This window comes from Ciconia boyciana, chromosome 2 (assembly GCF_034638445.1).
Source record: "Ciconia boyciana chromosome 2, ASM3463844v1, whole genome shotgun sequence".
NCBI lineage: Eukaryota > Metazoa > Chordata > Aves > Ciconiiformes > Ciconiidae > Ciconia > Ciconia boyciana.
The window spans coordinates 78,839,592-78,849,423 of NC_132935.1; the positions used below are offsets into that span (position 1 = coordinate 78,839,592).

The 9,832-nt window shown below is 38.2% G+C and overlaps 1 protein-coding gene across 7 annotated transcripts in view; it reads left to right on the plus strand.

Moving 5' to 3' along the window:
* The window catches only part of ADCY2 (adenylate cyclase 2), a 237,679-nt gene extending 229,819 nt beyond the window's left edge, over positions 1-7,860 (plus strand). For 2 of the 7 annotated variants that reach the window (XM_072853062.1, XM_072853063.1), the window contains exons 23-24: positions 3,019-3,143; positions 4,470-7,856. In XM_072853062.1, the coding sequence (XP_072709163.1) occupies positions 3,019-3,143; positions 4,470-4,622 (278 nt within the window). In that variant the 3' untranslated portion in view covers positions 4,623-7,856. Of the gene's footprint in view, positions 1-3,018; positions 3,144-3,227; positions 3,373-4,469 lie in introns of those variants that run through there. The other 5 variants (XM_072853064.1, XM_072853061.1, XM_072853060.1 and 2 more) reach the window with 5 other exon arrangements.
* Positions 7,861-9,832: the final 1,972 nt, after the last annotated feature.

Below are 9,832 nucleotides of genomic sequence, written 5' to 3' on the forward strand. Positions count from 1 at the left end.
GTTAACCATAGCTGCTGTGGCAAGGAGTGTTTCAAGGCAGGACTCAGAAAAGGGAAGTATTCCTAAGTAAGGAATGGTTGAAAAATACATTCCCATGGCTCTGAATTGTTTTATGGTAACTCTATAATAATTATTCTAGAGGTTGTGAATGGCATAAATTTTTTAAGCTTATCAAAGGACACAAGAAGACTCTAGACGGGGCTTTACAAAACCGAATAAATGGTTTTGGAGGACAAGAGCTATAAGGGGACAGTGAAGCTGGAGTTTGAAATATTTTAGATGTATAAACTCAAGCAAGCATACAAGAGTGCACCCTTTCCTTCCTAGTGTTAGATAAAGCAGGATATTTCTCTTCTTTGTTATTCTATGGTTATTGACAAATAAGAGCAAAGATGACTAGTTGTTTATATTTGAAAGGGATATCCCTTATATTTCAGCGTCTAATTGCTTCTACTTGTGCATCATGGTATTTTAAAAAAGCAATAGGCAGCTGCAGTAAGCCATGGAAAGCATGGTGAAATAAATTAATTCAGAGCTGGTCAAGAACCATTTGTTCCAAAATGTTTATTTCCTGATAGCAGTACACAGCAGTTTTACAATGCAATGGGTAATTTGGAAAGTGTGAAATGAAGGCAGTAAACAAATATTGGAAACCCATAAATCCTGTAAACATGTCAGAAGTATTTGATTTCCAACAGTTATTCTCCTGTCTTGTCTTTTTCTTGCTGTACCGCTTGCTTTGCCTTTTGGCTGCTCCTCTCACGTTTATTTCACAGTGCCACCCACTGGCAAAACTTGCTATCTTCTGACTTCAAATATTCATATGTTCCTGAGAGCACTCCTTTGCCTGTATGTTTTGTATTCCTTGCTAGAGTTAAAAAATGACAAAGCAAATCTGAAGTATGTTTCCTTCTCAAAGTGTTAGAGAAGTTTATGGATTTAAAAAAAAAAGTGTAGAGATACTGTATTTCTGTACAGAATAAAAGTTCTCTCTTCTTGTCATAGACGACACATGCCACATACTTGCAAACATACTTATATCAGCAGTGTCAGTACAGATAAAGAGCTGATGAGTGTCAGGGCTAAATCCGCAAACTGATTAAAGCAATACTGACTCCTTTAAAGTGGGGATCATGAAGCAAACTTTCTAGGGGGAAAAAAGACACCTACTTGTGATTTTTAAAGTGTTTACTATAGGTTCCAGTGAAGTCACAGTCCTTTGCTTCATGAAATGAGGAACGATTAAATCTACAAAGGGACACAGGCCCCAAACTGGCACTTTTGCCACCTTAATCCAATATAGGCACCACTGAGATCTTCACTTCCCATCTTAGCTTCTTCTCCACTTCCCACTGCCACCTGACCATGAAAGCACCCAATATCCCATAGCAATTAGAGCCACAGAAACATTTGAGCATCTACCTCTGACATAATCTCTGCTTTAAACCCAAACTGCCATTTGTAAAAGCCTTTCTCGGCCAGCATCTAACCCCAGAATTGTTGCAACTCGCTAGAGGTCTCAGCTTTCAACCTTCATTTTCTGTGAGTGCCTGAAATGCTAGTTGTGCCTTAGGAGGTGCACAGCCTACCCTGACATTGTCAGGCAAGGGAGGGGAGCACCTAGATTATATTTCTGGCATTCCTCCCCTTCTGTTAGCTAAGGTGCTTGATTTATTAGACAAGCTCAGATACGCTTTTGCAGCAAGTTTTGCACAGGTACTGCTTTTTTTTTGAACAGAATAGAGGCTGATATGTTTTTTTCCATATAGGTTCATGGTTAGAACATTTGTCTGTGTTGTAGGTGAACCTAATTTGGTTTCTGCTTTTGGCTGAGGCTGCTCAAGCATGGGGATCCCTGTTCCCTGGAGAATGCTATGAGCCCAGGCTGTAGGATACCTTAGAATGAGATATTCTCTGTCTGTCCTGCTGAACAGTGTTTGCTGAACAGTATTTGCCTTTTCATGGAATAATTAAATGTCACTTTGGATACAAGAGAAAGAGACAGATGGTATCACCATCTGTTAGAGCATTCACCTGGACTGAAAGTACTACTCTTCCAGCCTTGCCTGAACATTCACGTGTGCCATGCGAAGGAGACGCGCACTAGCAGGAATGACATAGAGCAGCACATCCCAGAATGCCTGGGTGGCCAAAACACATTCCTAAGAGATAGGGCTAGATGTCTCCTCGAAGGAGGAAGGATCTGAACCTGGCTCTCCAGCCCCTGAGGTATTACTCAAACCATCAGCAGTGGTGGTTCAGGAAGGAGGTAAAAGAAAAAAAAAGACACTTCCTGCCCATTATATTTTGTAGGAAAGTCCCACCGCACTACCCTAATTTCTGGACCATGGCAGAGTGTATGCCACACACATCTCTTCAGTATTCCCTACTAGCCAGCTTGGGCTACTCAGCAGATGGCTGTTGTGGATTCCACTCTTAGGTCCCTAGTGCTTTATTTAGTTATTTAGGACCATTCTATGGGCAATCCAGCCTTCAGAACAAAGCTTCAAATCCTTCCAGCTCATTCACATTAGTTTATTCTACATTTAAGAAGCAAAGAATACTGTAAAAGTAATTTGATTTGGCCGTCAACTGATTTGATTTGGCCGTCAACTGCTGCAGAGAGAAGTCCTTTTCACTACAAGTAGAAATGAAAAGAAATTCTTGTATATCTGTTTTCCCAGAAGCTGCTGCTCCCCCACAGCATGTTCCTCATGCTGTCTAATAAAGGCAGTAGCAGGTTATTAGGATACGAATGGCTGAAAATATCAAATTTACTCAGGATGGGAGGGAGCTGTAAAACTAAAATTAGATAAAATAACTTTTGGCATTTTTATAACTAACATCCTCCTGCTGTAAATGGTTGATAAAACAGCTGTGAATAGGCCATTGGTTGCTGTAGTCGCTATTCAGCATAGGCCAAATACCATGTTCGTTGACTTGGTATGTTACCAGATGCACTGTGTGTCCTTGTTTGGTGGATCTTATTTTTTAATGTTAAGTTCTGATGTTTTCCAGGTATCAACCATGGACCTGTAATAGCTGGAGTAATTGGAGCTCAAAAACCACAATATGATATCTGGGGCAATACAGTAAACGTGGCCAGCAGGATGGACAGCACTGGTGTCTTAGATAAAATACAGGTAAGTCTTGGTTTTGTGCTAGTATTTATCTTAATCCTTTGAGTTTGGTGCTTAAAAAACATCATATATTTGTACATTAAACAGGTCTGTGTTTTGGAGCTAAGGATGCCTACAGAAGAAAATTACCTACCAGCTGTATCTGTACATTTCAAAAGAATTAGACCTTGGGCAGGAAAGTAAAGAATTAAAAGAAAATTATAGGGAAAATGGGAGGAGAATCAAAACTTTGTCTTGACCCTACAGAGGAATACAGTGCCGGAAGTCATGGGTTGCCTGGAAATGCATCCCTAGATTAAAAGAGGATTTGAGGGAAATCACATTTCTATTCTGTGAATTTCTAAACTCATGAAATACTCACTACCTTATCTCTGAAGGGCATTCCTGATGTTAATTATTTTTAAATAAAGGAAATGACCATAACTGCTGTACATTAAGTTAAATGTATAAAGCAATCATGAAACTTCCCTTTTAATGAACCATGCTGATTAATAAACTTTATAGATTATTATCTGTATAGATTATAGATAGACCTGTATAGAAAAGACCCTCAATTTACTAACTTTTCAGTGATTCCATAGTCAGGGATCGCATTTTAAGTATCTGCCTAGTATGCTGCCTAGCACTTTGGGATCCCAACATATGATTGAGAGCACTCCAAATCTATGATTGAGACTATTCAGAACTCAGTGATGGAAAAGTAGTTACCAGCTGTTGGTCAAAACTGAAAACAGAAGGGATGTCAAAGCAATGACATTTACAAACAGTTGCTTGCTTCACAAAGAAACACAGACAGTCTGAGACAACTGATGCTGTTGAACAACCTCTGTCCTAGCGGGCTTTCACCTAAAATGGCAGAACTGGTTTGGTTCACTGCCAGTTATGTGAGAAACTGGCAACAGCAGCTCTGACAGATGATGCTAATATCTTACTGTCACTTCATTCACACAGCTTTAGCATTTGCAAAAAGATGGGAAAGCTTGGGTCTACTGAAATGAAAAACAGCTCCTGAAGTTGAGAAAAATGCTGTATGAGGAAGAGTGTTGTCCCTAGTGCCATTCGTGTGTCTACAAGCCCTGTGTTTTCAATCCTAGGTACAGAAAGGGTTATACCCAGTTTGATACTTGATATAAGCGATTAGAATGGGCATCCAGCAACAGACTATTTGAAAGATCAGGTGCTCAAACCTCACTTGAAACCCTTAAAGGACTTATAAGTATTATAGCAAAACCCTTATAATTGCTCAGAACATATATTCTCTTCACACTGTGGAAGAAGATTCTGCTTTGCTCTGTTATCAATGCTGGTTGTATTACTGTATTGTTGCAGGTTACAGAGGAGACGAACAATGTCCTGCAAACACTGGGGTACATGAGCACTTGCAGAGGAATAATAAATGTAAAAGGAAAAGGAGAATTGAAGACATACTTTGTACATACTGAAATGACAAGATCCCTTTCACAAGGGAATGTGGCATCTTGAAGAATGCTTGTATGTGTCATCAATACCATATTTTCAGGAAAGTATCACGCACTTTTAAACTACATTTTGGCCCTTAACATGCGTGCTATTTTCTGGTATGTGGCACTTATTTTAATATGGCTGCAGAATAGTCCCATGAGCCATCATTTTGCACCTTGATATTCCTATGTTCAAGGACAGTTGCGATGTACGCTATAGGACTGGAAGATTGTACTGCAACTTGCACTGTTATTCAAAGACAAGAAAAGAAGGAATAGGAATTAAAAGGAGGTAACTCATCCTGAAAGGACTAAAAAGAGATGCTAGTGACAAATGCGGGGAAAAAAGGCAATAAAGCTAGGGGTGCATACTATTTTCTGATGCATGGTGTTTTCTGGAAAATACAGTCGCTCCCCAATAGCATCTACTAATCTGGTATTAAAGTATAAAGTATTTGTAAATAAGTTTACTCTGTCCACACATGATTTGGATGTGATCACCAGTTGCATCTCATAGCCAGGGACACGTTGGGTGGCTTGCTGGCATTCTTTCTGAAGAGAGAGCTAACAATGCTGGAATAGTTTTGTACAAACGTGTCAAATGTTTTGAAGCTATTGTCTTTTGTAAGGTTAATTCATTAAAAGTTTATATGTACTTTGTCTTACTGTTGCTGTCTCTTAGTTTTGCTTCCTTCCATGGCTTCTGTCGCTCTAAACCTGCGCGTCCTCTGCTGCTGCCACTGCTGCTTTTTATTGAGCAGTTAGATGTTGAGCAGGCTATGGCCAGCTATCTCAATAGCCTCGGTCACTAATATCTGCTAGACTTGCTATTGCCTTTCAGAAATTGAATCACCTCTATTGTCTTCAGTCTTGGGTGGCATCCTAGGCACTTTGCAGTCATTTACTCCCTAGGTGATACAGAAGACTTACCTCAAATCCATAAACACAAGCAAAGTGGGGGATACTGGAGACAGTAGCCGTGTTGCTACTTTGCAACTGGCCTGCAATGCTTAAACAATAACTAGGAGAAGCTGTACAAGAGAAGAAATGTTTTGTTTGTTTTGCACTTTGACAACTTCTTTTGCCCTTGCATGCCTTTCACATAACCTTTACAATGCTGGATTTCATGGGATATTTAGAATAATTTACCAGGACATGGGTATGAGCAGAAGATACACAAAATGCTATTTTGTGGATATTCGAGATCAATTTAAATCTCGTTGAATTAAAAAGTATCACACTTGCAGACTTTCATAGATAAGCCAGGGAAAGACTGGAAAAGCAGGTAATTGTACTATCTATGCTCCTTTGAAGCATAGGTAGTAAAGATTAATTTTTGCTTTGCTATTATCACTACTTGAAATAACATATTCTTTTAGTCATAACAGCCTAACAAGACCAAAATTAATAAAATCCTCCTATTTAAAAAATAGCATATAATTACAAGATTTTTTCCTGACTGATATCATATGCATATAGAAGTCAACTTATGCACTATTAGCTCTGGCATGTTATTGAAATGTAAAAAGTATTTTACATTTATGCAGATTTCTCATGCATGAAGCATATATTTACATTTGTATTGCATTGGTGTCCTTTCAGAAGGAGTTCTCAAAATTGTGGGTCACAAATAAATGGCATCAGGCCACAGTCTCACTGAGTGTGGCACAGTTTACTCACAGCAGCCATCTGCCCGGTAGCAAATTGGAATGGCAGTAGATTTCAAATGCCTACATTTGCAGTAAAATAGACAATCTGAATTTTGATCCCTTTAAGTTAGACTAAAAGCAAAATGCAAGCTATTTCAGTTATGTCCAACATGACACACTTGACGCCTCACCCAGAGCTGGAGACTTTTGATCAGTAACTCTCAAGATAGGTGGTCAGTCTAATAAAATCTCATTAACAATGTTTTGTGGCCTTTATGATTTCTTCCTTTTAATGAATAAGTTAAGATAAATATTTTCCAGTGGAATGAAAGACTTGCCAAATAGCTCATATGGCAGCAAAAACAATGTCCCAGTCATTGCCTAAAACAAGCTATCACTTAGCTACGCTTAAGACTTCTCCTAAATCCCTCTGCTCCACTTACTATAAATTTGTCCTAGGAAAAATGAAAAAAAAAAAAAAAAAATCTTTTAGACTTTGAATGTACTCTGGGCCCTTAAAATCATTCTGGTATTATCACAGGTCAAAGCAATCATTTCTTATTGTGGGTGAAAACCCTTTATGTAAAGTTGATTATATTGTACTGTTGTATCTATGTGTAGCTTTCAGGTATAACCTGTACTTTCAGGATTTTGCTTTTCATTTGTATTCTTGCACACTTTGGGCATCAGCAGCAAACCTTGTACCTAACTCAACAGCCTTGTTTCTATGATTTTTATAAAAGTTAAACAATATTATATTTCTGTAAGCCATGAAACATGAAAACATTTGAATGGCCATGAGCTGACTGGTCCAATGAAATATAAAGAAAGATATGTGCATGCCCTTCAAGCACATGTTGAAAATGCCCTTGTTCAGACCACTCATGTTTCACTGGTGTTCTCTCATTTTGTAGTTGCATTCAGATTCTTGCAGACAAATCCTGCTAAAGAACAAGAAAGCGGGCAAAAGATGATTATATGTGCAGTATGATGCCCGCATGTATAATCAGACAAAGAAAGGTGCATACCATCCTCTCTCCAGCCTTCACTTACGGACTATTATTATTATCTTTCTAGTGCCGAGAAGTTATTTGTATCCAATAAATACTTTTTGTCTTCCAATGCATTTTACATCTACTGTTTATACTGTTTTATTTTTCCCCTGTCTGGATTGACCCAGAGTTTTTGTATCTTCTTTCTTCCTCTCCCACAGCAATTTCGTCTGCCTCGATAACTGGATATAACTAACACTGCTCAGATATCAGTGTGTAACTTGAAAAGCTTTATGATAACCATACAAACCAGTATTTGAGATGCCATATATTCTCCATCACAGTAAGGCTCAAGTTCTATGACTTCCGTGTTGGTGCGTAGTTCATAGGTCGCTAGCAAACCACAAAGAATGCGACTTCCAAAAGTACAATGCAGATGTATTTCACAGCGTGAGGCAGCAGCCAAAAGATCAATATAAGAGTGATTCACTGCGGTCTGGGAAAATGAAATCCAAACGGGAACACCTGGGGAGCCTGCTGGATTTCTTTTTCAAAATCAATGCTTTGCTCCAATTTATGGAGGGCTACCAAGGGACAGGAAGAAAGATTAGACTTGCAGATATTTTTGTTAACTACAAAAGTAGTTGGGATTACCTGTAAATTAATGCTATTTAGCTGCTGTTTCTAAAGAGAGGCATTAGCATCATATTTATGCTGTGTGAAAAGCATTTTTCATTCTCTTTATATTCCTTTGTGATTCCTCTCCTTTGTAAAATATCTACAGACCTTCCCTTTTTCCACTGAGGCGCAGGTAGGAGTTCAGCCTGCTCGTTTCTAAAGCAACAGCTGTGCACATCTGAAGGTAGAGTTGTTGAAAGTCTGTCCTGTTTTGTTTCCAGAACCTCATATCAGGCCAAATAATTAGCTATGTTGTCAGGATACTTTATATAGCAGCAGAGTTACTGTTAAAAGCAATGATTACCTTGTCCTTTGATATGTCATTTTCCTTTTGGTTGTACTTCTGTATGAAGATACTTTTTCATTTTCAGATAGCAGATTCTCCTTCACCTGACCTAGATACTACCCTTCAACACTTTTTACAAGTGGACCCCAAACAATTTTAAGACTAGGCCTTGTTAGTTTTATTTTTTCTTTCTTGTCTAAAATAGTGGAGTGGCTCTGGGGAGGATACAAATGTAGAATGAGATATATGTGCCTTAAATAAAACATGTAATTAAGAGAGTATTTTTGTTCCTTGAAGTACTTCAAATTTGTGTGGATTTGTCAAAATTGGTGTATAAATCAGTTGTAGCTTGTTCACCCTAAAGTTTGCTACATATTAATTTTAGATATTTTCAAATTTAGGAGCAGGAGTTATTCAGGTCAATTTAGTTTTTAATATGTCAAAATGCAAGATAAGGATATTTTAATCCTGTTTGCAACTATGAAGATATGAACCCCTTTATGTTGTAGGATGCCACTGTTCAAAACAAAGATTCTGCCAAGAATTGTTTGAATTTTTTTGATGGAGTATTTTTCAAATATATTTGTAGCCATTGAGATGCTCTTCATGAAAATCTCTGTTTTGACAGGAAAAAATGCACAGGAAGTATTTTGAACGGTTGACATTCCTGGACTAGAAATTTTCATGTTTTCCTTCCAAAACAGTGTTACAAATAACAATTGTTATGAAAGTAATGTCCATCTCATGTATAAAATTGTGTATTACTCCACTTACCAAGATGGTTGGTAAGTGGAATAATACACAGAATTGAACGGAATATTCATCTGACTCGGTGAATTGGAATATCCATTCAGCAGATATCAGTCAGCATACCAATAATAATTGAAATTATAGCAGTTAACCAGTTATCATTTTATAATTATTTTTAAATTATTAAAATAAAAATAATTATAATTATTTGAAAAGCCTAATTCTCCAGTCAAGCAGTTTAAATTGTAGTCACAGGCCAACCAGGCCTGTTTGCAATCTGCAGACCAAGGCTCAGTCGTAGTAAATGCGTAGAGAATTATTTGAAACAACAGATATATTCAGGGAAAATTAAAAAATTTCCTGAGTAGCTCATGAACAAAAAAACCCCCTGAAGATTGCCAAAGGTGTGTTGACTTCTGTGGGTGATGTGCAGTTGTCTTCGTCTCCTTCAGAAAACCTCTGAAGAGCCTTGCTGTTTGAGATGGGCAATCTGTCACTAATTCAGGGTCTGGAAGAAACAAGCACTTGTGTGAAATGACCGGCTTGGACCAAAACTACGGTAGTGGAAAGGGGACAGAGTTTTTGAGCCATTTTTGTTTCGGCCTCTTTTTCAAGGGCCATCGGATGCAGCATTTCTTGGCAAAGGCTGTCTCTCCTTCATGAATCAGCTGAGGGTCAGGAACATACAGCGATCTGATACATGTTGAGGTCAAACAGCAAGGACAGGAGATGAATTGCTAAGCGTTGATTTGAGGCTAGCCATCTCAGCTCTAAGTGACACGAGTTTGAAACAGGTATGTCAGCTTGTAGTAAGAAAGCATCTACTGTGGTTTTTCTGTGTATCAATGACCTGTCCAGTTATATGTCATCTGTCCTC